Genomic DNA, 17,963 nt, shown 5'->3' with positions numbered 1-17,963 from the left:
GGGCTCTGCCTTCCACACCCGATTTCACCCTGCTGGTGGTCCTAAAAAGGGCCTAAAGTCGCCACAAAGAGGTGATGAACAAGGAGGGGTGCCTCGTCAATCACAGAGAAAGGCGGTCTTTCCTTTCGATCTGAGAAAAGCCCTCCAAACCAGCAGGGAAAAAACTGGCTACATTCCTGTGGTCAGCCATTATCTCTGACAACAGAAGAAGAAAAGCACCAATTAACACATTGTAAACAGCATGTTTGGAACTGGGTGAGAACATTGAACCTTTCTTTACTATTTTACAATTGAATTTCCCGGGAAAGGCTCCCAAGAAGCTAAAAACTTCCGAATGTGAACAGAAGCGGCATTTTAATTTCTATGGGGGACAGAAATACACAGTATTGAAGTGGAAGTAACATAAAGCTACAGTTTTGATAAATTTGAGAACTGAGATAATTGTTAAGATTTTCTCTTTGGGGGAAAAAACATTGAGGTGAAATATAAGAAATCAATCCTTTGTCTACCTTTGTCTACCTAAATTGTCTTCCTCATGCCAAGCAACTTTCACAAAAGTAGAAAGAAAATTCCTGGGCGATTCAATTGCCTTGGCTTGGAAAGCTACTTGGCAAAGAAAGAAAATGAGAGTTAGATTTTTAAAAAAATAGAAGATTTGACCTATTAGAGGGGGCCTTATATGTTTAAATACTTGTTTGAATATGATTAAAAGAATGGATGACCCTTAAATAAAATTAGACTTTTATAATGAAATATATGATTTAGAATTAAGATAGCAGGTTTTTTTTTCTTTTTTTGATATAGGAAATATGAAAATAAGAGGAGGATGGATAGGAATAAAATTTTTAGCAATATAAATGTAATTAATACTGAGAAAGTCATAACTGACAAAGATACTTCAAATATTGATGGGAAGTCAAACTTTAACAAGAGCACGAAAAACAGGAGATTGATTTAGGAATTGATACTATTGTTATTTGTATAATAGTAAAATATGATGAAGCTGTTTATATCCAACTTTGTATACATCAACAGTACCAAGAATTGTAATTGTGTAATGATGGGGAAATGGAAAAAATATGGGGAAGAAAGCAGGATTAGGGAAAAAATACTGGATTGTGCAGTATTGAACAGATTTATATTGAAGAAGTTAATGTTAAATATGTGAACTCAGACAACATGTTGCTTACTAAGCACTAAATATTGTAATTCTTAAAAATTAATAAAACATTTTCTTTAAAAAAAGAACTGGTCATAAAGTTACTTTCCCAGTGCTGTCATAACTTCAAATGGTCATTAAACAGAGCAGTCATTAAGCAAGGACTGCCTCTGATGGCCCACAAGACACATTGACTTATTTTATGGATCCTTAGCCATCATTTTAATTACCTTTCCCCCCCACTCCCCAGTCACTAAATCCATGGTACCTGTGATGACATTTATGGTCATTGTGTCACCATAAATGTTGCTCTTCGTGACGGCCCTGACTTCAATTGTGTACATTGTTCCTCCTTTCAATCCTTTTGCAAGAAATGGGCTTTCATTGGCAGTGGCGCAGTCAATCAAGCAGACACAATAGGTGTAGGTGTAGTTTTGAGGGTCTCTGGGTGGCTTCCATCCAATCTGAAGGGAATCTACTGTACGATTTTCTATTGTAAGGTTCTGGACTGACGAAGGCCCTGAAACAAACAGAAGACATTTTTCACAGCTTTCTATACTGAGTAGCTCAGCTTAATGGGACAACTCATCACAATCAACTCGCCACGGCCAATACACCGTGAGACCACTCTCTGTGGGACAATTTAACACAGGGGTCTTCAGACTTGGCTCTTTTATGACTTGTGGACTTCAACTCCCAGAATTCCTTAGCCAGCATGCCTGGCTGAGGAATTAAGTCCACAAGTCATAAAAGGGCCAAGTTTGAAGACCCCTGATTTAACAATTCAATTATTTAAAATAAATTTAAAAATATTTAAAAATTTTTGTCATTCACATTTCATTCTAATAATAATAATAATAATAAGTTGGAAGGGACCTTGGAGGTCATCTAGTCCAACCCCCTGCTCAGGCAGGAAACCCTATTATTTCTGTCCCTCCTTTTTCAACCTTTCTTAATGATTCTATTCCACCATTTCTTTGATATTAGTGTAACTCTTGTCCTGCAATGAATTAGCCGTGGTGAGTTGTCCCACAGCGAGTGGGCTGTGGTGAGTTGGCTGTGGCAAATTGTCATAGACCCTAACCAATCCTTGTTGATTTGGCATCACCGCTAAGCACTGCAACCAAATGGTACAACATGGATGTCCTGATGTCCAGGATGTAGAAATTGAAATAATAAATAAAGAACCAAGCCAGCTGTTCTGCTTCCCTTCCCTCTCATTTGTTCCACTTTAATCTTTTCCCAGAATAATCAGCTAAGCATTCCTTGGCACACAGCTAAAGGTTTAGTAGGCTATTTAACTACCCCTAATTAGATTTATTGTTTAAAACTATATATTTCAAATTGTTGGAATTGGGTTTCTTTTTGCAAACTTTGGACTACCCTTAAGTCTCCTCGTTCATTGCTCTTGAGCATGACGGCGCCATTTTGCCAAGTTAAAGATGAATATTCAGAAAACAAAGCTGGGCCCTGTATTAGAAAACAGTATTGGTTCTCAGTTTGGAACTTTGCTCAGAAATTTAATAGGGTTCATTATGCAAATTATTGATTCATCAGTGTGTAAATACTTGCACACAACTTTGTATATCACTGTCTTTATCCTTTCAGCATGTTTGTACTCCTGTGCCAGCATCTTCACTGATGCCTTTTGTCTTCCTATTGGCCAATGGGGAGATGTCCAAAATGGCAACCAACCAATCCCTCTTTCCCTGTCTTCATTCTCACCTCTTTGCCTGTGGCTTTTAAAACAAAGCATAACGGTGGCCATTGCAAGGGAAGAGTAGCAAAACTGATAAATGGACTTCGCTAAGATGTCATAGAAGGAGGAAAAGAAATCCCTAAAGCTGAGGTGAGACGAGCAGGGAATTCCTGATATTGACAAACTGTCCACTGCACAACTCCAGATGTTTCCTCTGGAGCAGGGGTCCCCAACACCCAGGCTGTGGCCCACTACAGACCGTGTCCCATTTGAAACTGGGCCGCACAAGAGGTGGGCCAATGTGTGCATGAGGTTCCACTTGTGCAAGCGGCACCCGAGGCTTCTCTTCTCTCTTGCATAAGTGGAGCTGGCCACCCATGCGCACTGGCCTACCAGTCTCATGGCCCGGTTCACCTCTCACTCACTGCAGCCGGGCTGCCAAGCTGCCTGCTCCCAATGCTCCAAAAGCGGTGAGAACAGAGGGCTGAGTGGAATACGAGTGCCATGCTCAGTTTTGCTGACTCACCAAGGCTGACTGTGCAGGACCCTGGATCTGCTTTTGGAGTGTCAGGCAGCCTCGGTGAGTCTGAAGGAGCACGAGACCATGCCCCCAAAGGCTTCTCTTCTCCATGCCAAAAGCTTTTGCAAAAGGACGAAAGGCTTTGGGGGAACAATCTCGTGCTGCTTCAGGCCTTCTGTTCCTTTGCAAAAGATTTTGGCGCAGAGAAGCCTGAAGGAATGCACAACTGTGCCCCAAAGGCTTCTCTTCTCTCGCGTGTGAGTGAGGCTGTACATGTATGCGCACATGTGCCAGCCCACTGCTCACATGACCCGGTTCCCCTCTTTGCCCCTCAGACAGGCTGTCAAATCATGAAGGTTGGGGACCGCTGCTCTAAAGCATGTAGGAGAAAGACTGGCAGAACCTGAGGGTGGAGTTAAAAGAAGGATCAACTTAGAATCCCTACGTAGCCACAAGTGAACTAAATCCAATCGGCCTTGAATTCCGTTCAGGTAGGTACTGTTAGTTGAGAATATTCCTGTGCAGTAGACATAAGTAGCAATAAATCAGTTTAATTGGACCTTCACATGTAGACCTGACAGAGGAGGAGCTGAGTTTCAGGCTCCCAAGATTCATGCAAGTTCCACAGCATTATGGCTCAGCCGAGATCTCAGACTGATCCAGCCCTTGAGAATAGAAAGAACCTCAGTTCTGCTGCATCAGAACTGAGACAACACCAGAAGCCCTAGTGGTGCAGTGGTTAGAATGCAGTTCTGCAGGGAGACTCTGCCCACAGCTGGAGTTCGATCCCGATGGAGCTCAAGGTTGACTCAGCCTTCCATCCTTCTGAGGTTGGTAAACCCAGCACACAGTTTGTTGGGGCTGTATGCTGATTCTGTAAACCACCCAGAGAGTGTTGTAAAGCACTATGGAGAGGTATACTACCTTAGTTTAAGTCAGGGGTAGGCAACCTTGGCTCTTTTATGACTGGTGGACTTCAACTCAATTCCTGAGCCAGCTATGCTGAGGGGAAAGACAGAGGTTTCCAAGCTGAGCCATGCTGGCTCAGGAATTCTGGGAGTTGAAGTCCACCAGTCATAAAAGAGCCAAGTGGTCTAAGTGCTATTGCTATTGCTATGTTGACGTTTCTGCTGCTGCAAGCAAGTAGCAATTGTGAGACTCACTAGTAGTCACGTTGATGGATGCTTCTTGACTACAACTTCCATTCAGGATTCTATACACCATCACATTATATTCCTGCCCGGGAGACAACTTTGCCACGACTGGGCATGCATTTGTCCAGCTGCTTTTAGAGGTCATTACAGAGGAGTCTCTGGAGGCTTCATGACAGCAGTTGATTACGTCTTGCCAGTTAAGAGTTAAAGAACAGTTGAGTTCCTCCAGTGAAACCAGACCCTCCGTGGGATTCAGCTCTGTGCACAAAATGAAACAAATGAATCAGAAATAAAGAGAGGACGTCGTTCTCATTTCCCAGGTAAACATATTCAAATTCACCAGCTCTTTCCCCCTAGGCTGCAGCTCTGGGTTCTTCAAGCTGGTGTTCCAGGGAATCAGTGTATCTGACAACACTTCCTGCTCTACCTGACAACAACAACAACAACAACAACAACAACAACAACAACAACAACAATAATAATAATAATAATAATAATAATAATAATAATAATAATAATATAATGCAAGATGATCATGCAGATTGATTACAACAATTTGGCAAAGTAGCAACAATGGTGCATTGGAATATCTGCAAGAAATACCATTTGCCTGCCAGCAAGAACTGGTGAGATCATAAAATAAACAAAGAGAAATGAAGAAACCAAAGTGCACTGGGACTTTAGAATTCAAACAGATAACCATCTGCCACACAACACTCCAGACTTAACCACTGTTGAGAAGAAAGACAAAACAATCTGGCTAGTGCAGTACCTGCAGACAGTAGAATACAAGAGAAAGAACTCGAGAAAATAACCAAATATCAGGGGTCTACAAATGGAACAACTGAGGCAAAAGAACACAAAGATAAAACCTGTTCTGTACCAGCCTACTACCGGCCCTGCAGAAAAGGTAGGGACAACTCCTTTACAAAAAGGCAAGAGGCTGGAACTAAGCCTGCCAAATTTATTGACACAAAACAGAGCAAACAGAGCAAAACAAAAACACGAACCATGAAACAGGAGCTATTCAAACGGTTGCCTTCAGCAAACCAGCCCTCCCACGCATTCCCCTTTTAAACAGTTCAAGGCGTGGCTTCTCTCTGCCTCCTTCCGAGGTGCCCCATTGCCTTCCTCTGTTTACTCCTGATTGACTGCCTCCTGCGTCGGGCGTCCTTGAACAGGGTCAGCTGTGGGTCATCTTCATCCACGCTGTCAGGCTCACACAGCTGGGTCTGCGTCGTAACCAGATGGGAGGGGCCTGGCTGAGGGCTCTGCGAAGCCTCAGGGCTGTTCTCTGCAGGCTCTCCAACACCCCCCTCCTCCTCCTCTGAATCGTCCGACCCAACTGCCGAACCCACAGGCTGACCCTGAATCACAACAAAACCCACAGAAATAAAGTACCTTGAGAGCAATCCTAAACATCTGGAGCATCACTTGAACATCCTCAGCATTGACAAAATCACCATCAGTCAGTTGCAAAAGGCAGCTTTCCTTGTGATGATACATTTGATATTATTAAACCACAACATTTGCCTGTCTCAGGTCCTTAGGAAGGACTCGAGAGAAGGACAAAAATGCCAAATCTAGGCTAAACATCTGGCTGACTGCACGACCAACCACAATAATAAGCTTCCAACACTGCCTTTGTTTCCATGAATTTATCAGGGTTGTCCCTGTCCAGGAAAAGATGGGGAGCTGCTTTGCTCGGAAATCTGTCCTCTTTCCCAAACCCAAAAAGAGACAGGCCTCTGTTTTGCTGGGATGTTCCTAATGGCAGCCATTCATGGCACAAGCAAGTTTTCCCCATGGGCAGCAGTTACCTTTGAGTGTCTATGATAAGTTCTCAAGGATGAAAAAGTGTCCCCTTTGAACCAGTACATGTCAGTCAGAGGCAGTACAGTACAGGTAGTCCTCAACTTACAACATTGCATTTAGCGACCATTTGAAATTACAGTGGCACTGAAAAAAGTGACTTATCTTCGTTTTTCACATTTCCAACTGTTGCAGCATCCCCGTGGTCACGTGCCCAAAATTTAGACGCTTGGAAACTGGCTCATATTCATGATGGTGGCAGTGTCTTGGGGTCACGTGATCCCCTTTTGCGACCTTCCGAGAAGCAAAATCAACGGGGAAGCTGGCTTCGTTTAACCACACCGTTACTAAGTGAACAACCGCAGCAATTCACTTAACAACTGTAGAAAAGAAAGATTGTAAAATGGGACAAAAACTCACTTAGCAATTGTCTCACTTGGCAATCTAAATTTTGGGCTCCGTTGTGCTCCTAAGTCGAGGATTACCTGTAGTGGACCAAACAGGGACAGCTAGAAAAAAATAAGAGTGTCAAGAGGACCAGGAAGAAAAGCTTAGCCAGGTTTTTAGTGACGCTGACCCCTGACCCAAGACTCATCTTTGGTTACTTACTACTAATGCCACGTATGTTGACCCTGGGGATTTGGGGACACTTTTAAGGGAGGGCTTTTCTCTCTCCTTTGCCTCTATCCACTCCCAGGCCAAACTGTCCAAAGCTTGTTCACAGAAGCCCGTACAGCAGTGGTGGCAAACCTATGGCACACGTGTCAGAGGGGACACTCGGAGTCCTCTCTGTGGGCATGCACGCCTCGCTCTTCGGCTAAGTTTTTGCAGGAAAAATCCATTTCTCAAGCCCCTTCGTAGCCAAAACAAGCCTCCGGAGTGGGCCTGCTGTTTTCAGCTTTGAATTATATAAATTTGACACCAGAAACAGACTAACAGATGACCTGAGTGCTGCATGTGTTGCCCTCAAACTTACAAAGTATAAGCCAAAGTTAGACAAATTATCAGCATACATACAACAGCAAAAATCACATTAATTGTTCAAAAGCATGCCAAATGCAAACTTTTACCTTTCAGTAAAAAGTTGTTTGCATCATTGAAAGCTTTGTTACTATGTTTTTCTTTTAAGACAAAAGATGTTAATGTATGAGTTGTTTTTTCTAAACTAAAACCTCAGTATTCAGATTAAATTCCTGTGTTGGTACTTTGCGATAAATAAGTGGGTTTTGGGTTGCAGTTTGGGCACTCGGTCTCTAAAAAGTTCACCATCACTGCCGTATAGTATTGCAGCTGCTTGTATCTTGGAAACAGAGGAACATTTTCAGGAGCCAAGTTGGTCTCCATTGCTTATGCAGCACATGGTCCTCTACTTGTAGCATCCGGGTTTTCTCCAGTGGAGAACCCAGATAGGACTGTGTGAACCTTTGGCCTTACTTGCACAGGTGGAGATGGAGCAGTTGGGTAGGACATCACAAACGTTCGCCTCAAACTCATCCCTTTGGCATCCTGAAGGTGGATTTGTAGTATTGAGACAATCTGCATCCCATTCTCTCATCTCCCATCCTCCCTGAATTAAAGGACAGTAGAGGACCACAATTTTGCCTTCAAGGTGACCAGGATCTTGGCAGCAATCTGTAAGAGCAGAAACGAAAGAGTTAGTCTTACTTAGTTACAAAAGAAGGAGCCCAAACTAGCTCTCTGGTTCACAATGATAACAGCCCAGGAATCAATGTTTTGGTCTAACGTGATATAGGACAAGACCGAACAATCCAGCTGCATACCAACCTATGCTTGAACTGACCGTACTGAAAACATCTTGCTTGAACCTGATTGGTCATTGTGTGTTTCTGTGTGTGTGTGTGTGTGTGTGTGTGTGTGTGTGTGTGTGTGTGTGTGAGTGATGGGAGTCAGTTAAGGGAGGGAAAAGTTGAACTTAGGGATTTTGGCGCACTTCTCACTTCTGGCTATGCATAAGTGCAATACACTTGATTAAAAACTGTCCTTTCTCATGGCTTTCTTTTTTTTATTTTTATTTAAAAGTTTTACAATACATTTTTAAATACAAAAAAACCTCCCTCCTCCCCCTCCCCTCTCCCCAACCCTCCCCTCCCCTTCCCTCCCCCCTCCCCGACTTCCCAGAGCTGAATACAGGGTATAATAATACAAACATAAACTAAAATATGCTAATAACAAAAATAACATATTAAGTTCTATTGGACTTTAACTCTCCATAGTCATAATATTAATAAAGTAACAAATAACTAATCATACATCATAAAAATCAACTACTTATTCAAATGCTAAATGAAACTTTTTAGTCCCATATTTATTCTGAATATATTCAATCCATCTTCTCCATTCCACAATATATCTCTGTTGTGATTGATCTTTCAAATATGCCGAAATCTTTGCCATTTCTGCCAAATTGGAAACTTTCAAAGTCCATTCTTCTATAGTTGGCAATTCCTCCTTCTTCCAGTATTGCGCAACTAAAAGTCTTGCCGCCGTAATTAAATTCAACATCAATTTAGTGTCTATTACAGTAGTATCTGTAATAATACCCAATAAAAACAATTGCGGGGAAAACTTTATCCTTTTCTTAAATATCTTTTGCATATTCCACCAAATTTTAATCCAAAAAGCTTTAACCTTTTTACAAGTCCACCATATATGAAAATATGTTGCATCCTCACAACCACACCTCCAACATTTGGGCTGGCAGTTCGGATACATACTTGCTAATTTTTTAGGGTCTAAGTGCCACCTATAACTTTCTCATGGCTTTCTTATGGCAGTGAAAGTTGGACCATAAGAAAGGCTGAGCGCCAAAGAATTGAAGCCTTTGAACTATGGTGCTGGAGAAGACTCCTGTGAGTCCCTTGGACTGCAAGGCGATCAAACCGGTCAGTCCTAGAGGAGATCAACCCCGACTGCTCTTTAGAAGGCCAGATCCTGAAGTTGAAACTCAAATACTTTGGCCACCTAATGAGAAGGAAGGACTCACTGGAGAAGAGCCTAATGCTGGGAAAGGTTGAGGGCAAGAGAAGAAGGGGACGACAGAGAATGAGGTGGCTGGATGGAGTCACTGAAGCAGTAGGCGTGAGCCTAAATGGACTCCAGAAGATGGCAGAGGACAGGAAGGCCTGGAGGAACATTGTCCATGGGGTCACGATGGGTCGGACACGACTTCGCAACTAACAACAACAACAACAATCTTTTCTCAACAAATGAAGCCAAGGATTCTTTCTAATTAGGTTTTTAAATTGTGGCAGGTCACTTTTCTTAGTGGAAGAGACAACAGCTTCAGGATGTGTGGGTCAACAGCTGCCAAGGGAACAGTGTTTCAGAGGCAAAGCTGACACTTTGCATGTAGAAAGACTAAGGTTCAATTCCTGGCATCTCCAGGGGTTCGGTAAATCCTGAAGAGCAGCTCAAGTGCAGAGGATCCTTCCCCAACCGATCCCCTTCAAAATACCATGTTTTCCAGCAAGTAACAGAAATGGATCCCAGGACCTGCGAATTTAAATATCTGGGGAGCACTACATTTTGGTAGACAGTGCTGAGTTACAAAAATCCATGGTCTAACTTGACGTAGGACAAGATCAAACGTTCCCGCATAGAAAGTGGAAGCATTGCTAAAGGTCCAATCTCTGACATTTTCCCCATAAATGCTAACAACGCATCTCCTGTGCCAAATTGCACATCTTGTTCAACCTTTATTTGGGAAGATTCCTAAGCTTCTAAAGGGCCTTCGTTTACTTACCAATACTTTTCAGGGATTGCTGATGAGCTGGGATTTCTTCATTTTGTCCTTCTGAGAGAGGAGGGGGGAAAAAAACCACAGAGCGAAATAGTTAAACAGTCCTATATGTGGAATCTCTTTGAAGCTTTGCAGTGTGCATCAAACAAAAAGATTAAACAAAAACTTCTTAGTTCACACCAACACAAAGGGTTTTGATTCAACTTGTGGGATCAAACTAAAAAGAACCAAAAACCTTGATGAAAGAGGCAACCTATGTCTCTTTTCTGTTCACATAAAGGAATATGCATTAACCTGCTGCCCTTAATCTTCAGGGTTTTGTTAAATTTCACCATTAATACCCTTCCAGATCAAAGCCTTCGGAGGTCTATTCCATCAATCCTTCTTGTTTTTCAAAAAAAATTTTTTTTTCATCCTGACTGAATTTTAGATACTATTCAGTGATACGATTTTATTAATCTATTACTGTGACCTCTGCATTACTTCAGTCTGAGTCCTAAAACGGAACTAGAACTCGCAGTCTCCTGGTTTCTAGGCCAACATCATAACCGCTACGCAAAAGAGGAAGATTAAGTGCTTCAGATAATAGGAAAGTATTAATTTGGAAAACCTATATTTCCTTGGGATCGGTCTGGACATGTCTATCCATGTTCCTGCCACATCTGTACAGCAATTGGATCATAGCTTTTGCTTGTATTAATTTATTTATGTATCTTTAGTGTATAGGTATATTTATTTTCTAGGATTGTAAACCGCTCAGATTTACCCTGGGGTAAGATGGGCGGCCAATTAATTAATTAAATACGATGATATTCAGAATATCAGGGAAGAGAAAGCAGCCTGCAGTGGCTTCTCTGCTTCTTCCTGTTAAACTCATTCCTTTCCTTATTCGGGGTTAAAGTACATCGGCGAACATGCAAGCAGCAAATGAAGCTTTTTTCCCCCCTTTTTTTTAAAGTGACAACTATAATGGACAAGCTCTTTTATGAGGTGGCAAATGGGACCGGAGAAGGAGGCTGGCCTGAGTAATTCTCGACTGGAGTGATTTATAGCCCCAATAAAATAAAGAACAGCTCACACTTCTCCTATCTCACACCTCTACCTGCAACAGTCCTTGCACACGTGGCAAGGTTTCACGCAGGCTCTGGCTGATATATTTTGAAAGGGCCTGGAAAAATGGTCTATCTGTGTAGTGCGTGTGTGGGGGTGCATGTATAGTGTGAAGCAGAGAAACTAGGATTGTAGTTGTCCCCAGAGCTTTTTAAACCTCAACCAGAATCTCTTCAAAATAGACTCCCTAAACCAGAGGTAGGCAACCTTGGCTCTTTTATGACTCGTGGACTTCAATTCCCAGACTTCCTGAGCCAGCTATGCTGAGGAGAAATGGAGAGGTTTCCATACTGAGCCATGCTGGCTCAGGAATTCTGGGAGTTGAAGTCCACGAGTCATAAAAGAGCCAAGGTTGCCTACCAATGCCCTAAATGAAGTAGCCGAAGGACCGCTCGGGACGACAGGCTAGTTAACAACAAGTTTATTTAGAGCAAGACAACATTGAATAACTTGTTCGGCTTTTATAGCCGGCAGCTGGCCGCGAGGACCAATCAGAAGTGTTTGTTTTGGCGCCGTGTCAGACGGGGACCAATCAGCGTCGTCTTCTTCTGACAGCTCCGGCTTCCGCGTGGTGTGGTGTTTTGACAGCCGCGAGCTGTCAGTGGTTGCGCCTGCGCTGTGCGGTGGACGCTTTGACAGCTCAGGCTTCTTCACGGTCCGGAGTTTGACAGCCGCGAGCTGTCAGTGGAGGCGCCTGCGTAGTGCGGGGAACTTTGACAGCTGTCAAAGTTCCCGCGTGTATTCCTGTCAAGCGGCTTTACTTTGACGATGCCTTAATATTTGTACTGTTAACATATATACACTTCCATTGAAAGAATGTTTACATATACAATACACCCCTTACCCCTCCCCTGGTGCGTTTCTTTCCTCTTGGATGTTTGAACCTGCCCACTGATAGTCTTTTAGATAGGTGGGTGGTTTCCGATTCCTGGTTGATCGGCGAAGGGGCGGTGGGTGGTCTGGTTCTAGTTCTTCATTTTGATGTTCAACTTCCTGGTTTGGGATAGGCAGCATTTCCGGTGGGGGTTGTACGTCGGCACTGGTTGGTTGCTCAGCATTGTGTGGTGGTTGTCTGGGTCTGAGCTGGTCAATATGGCGGCGTATGTTGCCCTGTGCCTGCGTAGCTATAAGGTATGAGATGGGCCCTGTTTGTTTTATTACAGTCCCTTGGACCCACTTGTTTTTATCTGTGTATGATCTTGCCCATATTAGTTGACCAGGGTTAAGTGTGCGGCCGGGGTGGGGGTGTTGTTTTTCTTCTGGGTATGTGTCGGGGTGCAGTCTGTCGAGACGTGTTATTAGCCTCCTTCCCCATCTTAATTCCGCTGGTGATTTGCCAGTTGTGGAGCATGGCGTTGTGTGTTGTGCTAAGAGGAACTGGCTGAGTCGCCTCTGCCAGTTCCCTTTAACGAATTTTTTTAACGCTTCTTTCGTGGATCGTACCATAATTTCAGCCATTCCGTTCGACGATGGGTGGAACGGCGCCGACGTGACCAGCCTAATACAATTCCTCGTAGCGAAGATCTGAAATTCACGAGAGGTGAATTGAGGTCCATTGTCGGAAACTATGGTGTCAGGTAGGCCGTGTGTTGCGAATATTTTTCGTAAGGCTTGAATAGTGGCTGCGGACGTTGTTTTCCTAAGGGGCGTGACTTCCAGCCATTTGGAATAGCTGTCCACTGCTATTAAGAAACTTTGGCCCTGGATAGGCCCTGCAAAATCTATATGTATACGTGACCAAGGGTTCCTTGTAGTCTCCCATTTATGGATCGGGGCCTGGGGGGGTTCATTCCTGGTCTCCTGACAGGTATAACACCCACCCACATACTTTTCAATTTGTTTATCTATGCTAGGCCACCACACGTAACTTCTAGCCATTGCTTTCATTTTTACAATTCCAGGGTGCCCTTCATGTAAAATGTGTAATGTTTGGTCTATGTTTTCCTCTGGTATGATGACCCTATTTCCCCATAGCAGGCATCCTCTATGTGTTGAAATCTCGTTTTTCCTATTATAATAAGGTTGGAATTGGGGTTGTGGGTTTTGAGCTGGCCACCCTGTTGTGGCCCATTTGAGGACTCTGGCAAGTATTTTATCTTTTGCTGAATTATTAGCTATAATGTTTGCAGTCAGGGGGCATTCAGGAAGTTGAGAGATTGCTAAAATTTGGCTGGCTGGGGCTGGATCTGAGTCCCTGGTTTGTATGGGCAGTCTGCTGAGGCAGTCAGCATGTCCCAATTCCTTACCTGGTTTATGTATTAGTTGATAAGAATAGGCTGCTAAGAATGTTGACCATCTTAAGATTCTCGGAGAGAGAATTTGTGGTGTAATTTTATTCCAAGTAAATATGCCTAGCAGGGGTTTGTGATCTGTAAATATAGTAAATGGTCTTCCATACAGATAATCATGAAATTTTTTGACCCCTGCTACTATCGCTAGGGCTTCCCTGTCAATTTGTGCATAGTTTCTTTCAGCTTTGGTCAGAGTGCGAGAATAGAAGGCTATGGGTCTTTGTGTGCCATCCTTGAATAGGTGACTTAAGACTGCCCCAATTCCATAGGGAGAGGCATCGCAAGCGATGCATATTGGGGTGTCTTCTCTGAAAAGGGTGATAGTTGAGCTTTGACAGATAATCTTTTTTAACGATTGGAAACTATTTTCATGTTCCTTGGTCCAGGACCAAGTTGTACCCTTGTCAAGGAGCCTATGGAGAGGCTCTGCAATAGTGGCTTTGTGGGGAATGAAGGCATGGTAAAAGTTTAACAGTCCCAAAAAGGATTGAAGCTCTTGCTTATTCCTAGGGCTGGGTGCGGTTTGAATAGCCCTTAGTTTCTCAGAGGTGGGGTGGATGCCCTGGCTATCGATTTTATACCCTAGGAATTCTGTAGAAGTGACTCCAATGGAGCACTTTTCCCGCTTAAGTTTGAGACCGGCTTCTCTGAGCCGGCTCAGCACAGCTGACAACCTGTCAGCTAAACTAGCTTCATTTTCTCCGGCGATGAGAACATCGTCGAAATAGGGGCAGACCCCGGGTATTCCCTTCAGGGTCTTTTCCATGATACCCTGGAAGATACCCGGGGCTGCAGATATGCCGAATTGAAGCCTCTTTACTTTAAAAGCACCGCGGTGGGTGACAATAGTTTGAGCTTCCGCGGTGTCGTCTGTGACAGGCAGTTGTAAATACGCCTGCGTGAGGTCAAGCTTGGCGAAAATGGTGCCAGAGCGGATGGAAGCAAATACGTCCTTTACCGCTGGCACCGGGTAAGCATGGGGGCTGAGGGCTAGGTTGACTGTCGCCTTATAGTCAGCGCACACTCTCACTTCGCCATTAGGTTTGATTGGGGTGACAATAGGGGTCTCCCAGGTTCCCCCATCTGTTGGCTCAAGCACCCCTAGACTCACGAGTCGGTCAAGCTCGTTTTCAATTTTTTCTTTGAGGGCAAAGGGTACCCTCCTAGCTCTTATTTTAATTGGTTGGATTGCTGGATTTAATTGCAGGGAAATGGGGGAACCTGTATATTTCCCTAAAGTGCCATCGAAAACGTCGGCGTACTTTCCGCAAACGGCTTCCAGGCTGGGTGTTTGAATGGTATTAACCCCTGATAAGGCGATGCCTAGTGGAGTGAACCAGTTAAGCCCTATCAAGTTGGTACGGTTCCCTGGCGTAACTAAAACCTCCAGGGGACCTTTGAACCCCTTATACTGTACAAGGACCTTGGCTTTCCCTTCCAACGGAATAGGGGTTTTCTGGAAGTCTGCAAGGTGGACCTGAGTTTGTTTCAGGGGAATTTGTCTTCGGCCTTTCTGACAGATCTCCTGATAGGTTGTCAGCGAAATTAAGGAGACCGCTGACCCTGAATCCACCTCCATGTGGCAAGGCACCCCCTGAATTCTGACCCAGACCTTAACCTTGGAACTTATGCAGTTTACCCTATCAATTGTCTCAACCCGGGTGCCTGGTGGGGTTTCCCTGTTGGCCTGGGCAGCCGGCCTACCTGGGGGGTTTGCCTCCACCTCATTGACGTTGTCCCGGCCCTTGCTGCGGCACACCGGCTTGATGTGGCCAGTCTTCCCGCAGTTGTGGCATTTTGCGTTCCTAAAGCGGCAGCTTCCTCGGGCATGGTTGCCCCCGCAGCTGGCACAGGCGGCTCGTTGCTCGTAACGCGGTGGTGGCGGTGGAGGGTCCCTGAATCCTCGGCGGTCCGACGTTTTGCCCCTCCTCGGCTGTCGGTGCTCCATCCTGCGCTGTAGGGCTTCTCCATCGGTGAAATCTACCGACTCTCCGCTGTCGCTGAAGGTTGCGCTTTCCTGGTAGACGGTCGCAGGGGTCTCTGGGGTCGTGTTCGTCGGCTTCTTTTTGTGGCTGTGTTCGTATGCCATGATCTCCCTGGTCAGCTCAGCCAGATTCATGTCGGGTTTGGACGTCAGTTTTTTTTGTAGCTTCTCGTCCCTCAGACCGATCACCACCTGGTCTCTGATGCGGTCTTCCAGGTCGGGGAAGCAGCAGTTCCGCGCGGCGTGTCTGACCCCGGCGATGAACTCGTTGGTGGGCTCGTCCTGCCGTTGTTTCTTTTGTGCGAATTGCACCCGCCAGTACAGTTCCGAGCGAGCCGGCATGTAGTACTTGTTCAGCTGGTCCACCAGGTCCGCGTAGGAGACTTCCGTGATGGGCACTGGGCTGAACAGCCCGACGGCTGCGTCGTACACCGGGGGCCCGCTGATGTACAGCAGGGCGGCGGCCTTTGCTCGGTCGTCAGTGATTTTACTGACGAGGAGAAATCCTTCAACTTGGCCGAGGTGTGATTGCCATCTCTCGGGATGGCGGGTATCAAACTCCCTCACACGGCCGAAGTTTGCCATGTCGTCCGGTCCTGGGTTGCTCCGATGGAAGTTAAAACTTCCGTGTCAGCTCTTGCCGGGAACTCTCTTCCTCGGCCGTGACTTCAGCTCCGGAGCGATCCCACCTTCGTCGCCAGTGAAGTAGCCGAAGGACCGCTCGGGACGACAGGCTAGTTAACAACAAGTTTATTTAGAGCAAGACAACATTGAATAACTTGTTCGGCTTTTATAGCCGGCAGCTGGCCGCGAGGACCAATCAGAAGTGTTTGTTTTGGCGCCGTGTCAGACGGGGACCAATCAGCGTCGTCTTCTTCTGACAGCTCCGGCTTCCGCGTGGTGTGGTGTTTTGACAGCCGCGAGCTGTCAGTGGTTGCGCCTGCGCTGTGCGGTGGACGCTTTGACAGCTCAGGCTTCTTCACGGTCCGGAGTTTGACAGCCGCGAGCTGTCAGTGGAGGCGCCTGCGTAGTGCGGGGAACTTTGACAGCTGTCAAAGTTCCCGCGTGTATTCCTGTCAAGCGGCTTTACTTTGACGATGCCTTAATATTTGTACTGTTAACATATATACACTTCCATTGAAAGAATGTTTACATATACAATACACTAAACCCTCCCTAAAATGGGGGCTTGGACTACGTTGAGGAAAGCTGCACCTGTTGAACCAGTTTGCCAGCTCTTTTGAAAAGGCAAAGAAGCCTCCTGGTTGTGGGATTGTGTTGGAGGGTGAAGCTAAGGAACAAAACAAGTAAGACAAGGAAGCCTTGCAACTTTAAGATGGAGGGACTTCAATCCCTCAAATTGTAGAGAATATTTGTAGCTCAGGGTTGAACTGTGGGGTCTTTTGTCCTCTTTGAACTTCCTTGTTTGCTTGCAGACATTTCATTACCCAAACTAGGTAATATCATCAATACAAATTCTGCTCCCTTCTACCGTAGCACTGATGATATTACCTACTTGGTTAGTGAAACATCTGCAAGCTCAGAGAACACCAGGGCCCCCCATATGCCTAGTATTCACCCAGCCAGTATGCATTTGGCACACTGCTGGCTGAGGGATTCTGGGAGTTGAAGTCCACACATCTTAAAGTTGCCAAGGTTGAGAAATACTGCCCTAGACCAGGGTTTTTCAACCTTTTCACCCATTGTGCCACTTTTAGGATAGGGCAACATCCGAGTACCACCAGTCGCCTAGCAAGGTGTCAAAAACTTGATGACCAAAAAAAAAAAAGGAAACAAGTGATGAAGTACAGGTAGTGCTCGACTTACAACAGTTTGCTTAGTGACTGAAAAAAGTGCCCCCCAAGCCACAGCCAAGCAAGACACCTGCCTTCTGGGCTCAGAAGCGCCAGGATCAGTGCCAAGTTCTAGCTGGAGCCTGGCGCTGATCCTGGCGCTTCCGCTGAGCCCTGCAGCTCCAGCCATCTCTGGCTCAGGCCTGTGCGGTGCTGCCACCGGTTCAGCTCATTCCCCTCCCCCGCTACCACTTTTCTAGGATGGTCGCATACCGCCTGCCAGGTGCCAATGTACCACCGGTGGTACCCGTACCACTGGTTGAAAAGCCCTGCCCTAGACCTTGAGAAGCAGCATTTTAATTTAGTACAACTTACCATGTTGGCCAAGCTGAAGGAACAGCAACAGACCCTGCAAAGGAAAGGTAGAAGGTGAAAGGTGGGCATTATAGGCTTTGTTATCACCCAGTAAGAGGGTGGGTCCAAGGGCACGGCTGCTGTATTTTCCCTGAAGATCTGCAAATGTGAAGTGGCTGCTTGTGGGAGCAGCCTTTCATGCAAATTGAATTTTCTTTCTTTAATGCCGTGAATGGGAGCTCGGTCTGGCTTTCCATTATGCTTTATCTTACAGCGTTCATTTCCAGCATTGCTAATAATACAGCTGGGTTATTGTTCCTGCCTTGC

At 45.3% G+C, this 17,963-nt stretch overlaps 1 protein-coding gene across 1 annotated transcript in view; it reads right to left on the bottom strand.

The window, feature by feature from the left end:
* The window catches only part of LOC308678679 (receptor-type tyrosine-protein phosphatase H-like), a gene marked incomplete at both ends in the record, with an annotated part of 67,863 nt that overhangs the window by 26,137 nt on the left and 23,763 nt on the right, over positions 1 to 17,963 (bottom strand). Inside the window, 4 exons of the mRNA XM_081345909.1 lie at positions 1,428 to 1,679; positions 6,830 to 6,853; positions 7,779 to 7,976; positions 10,108 to 10,158. Coding sequence (XP_081202035.1) covers positions 1,428 to 1,679; positions 6,830 to 6,853; positions 7,779 to 7,976; positions 10,108 to 10,158 — 525 coding nt within the window. The remainder of the gene's footprint in view (positions 1 to 1,427; positions 1,680 to 6,829; positions 6,854 to 7,778; positions 7,977 to 10,107; positions 10,159 to 17,963) is intronic.

This window comes from Vipera berus (genome assembly GCF_964194415.1).
Source record: "Vipera berus genome assembly, chromosome: Z".
Classification (NCBI taxonomy): Eukaryota; Metazoa; Chordata; class Lepidosauria; order Squamata; family Viperidae; genus Vipera; species Vipera berus.
Note: the sequence above shows the minus strand (reverse complement) of the source record. Positions and strands in the feature narration are given on the sequence as shown.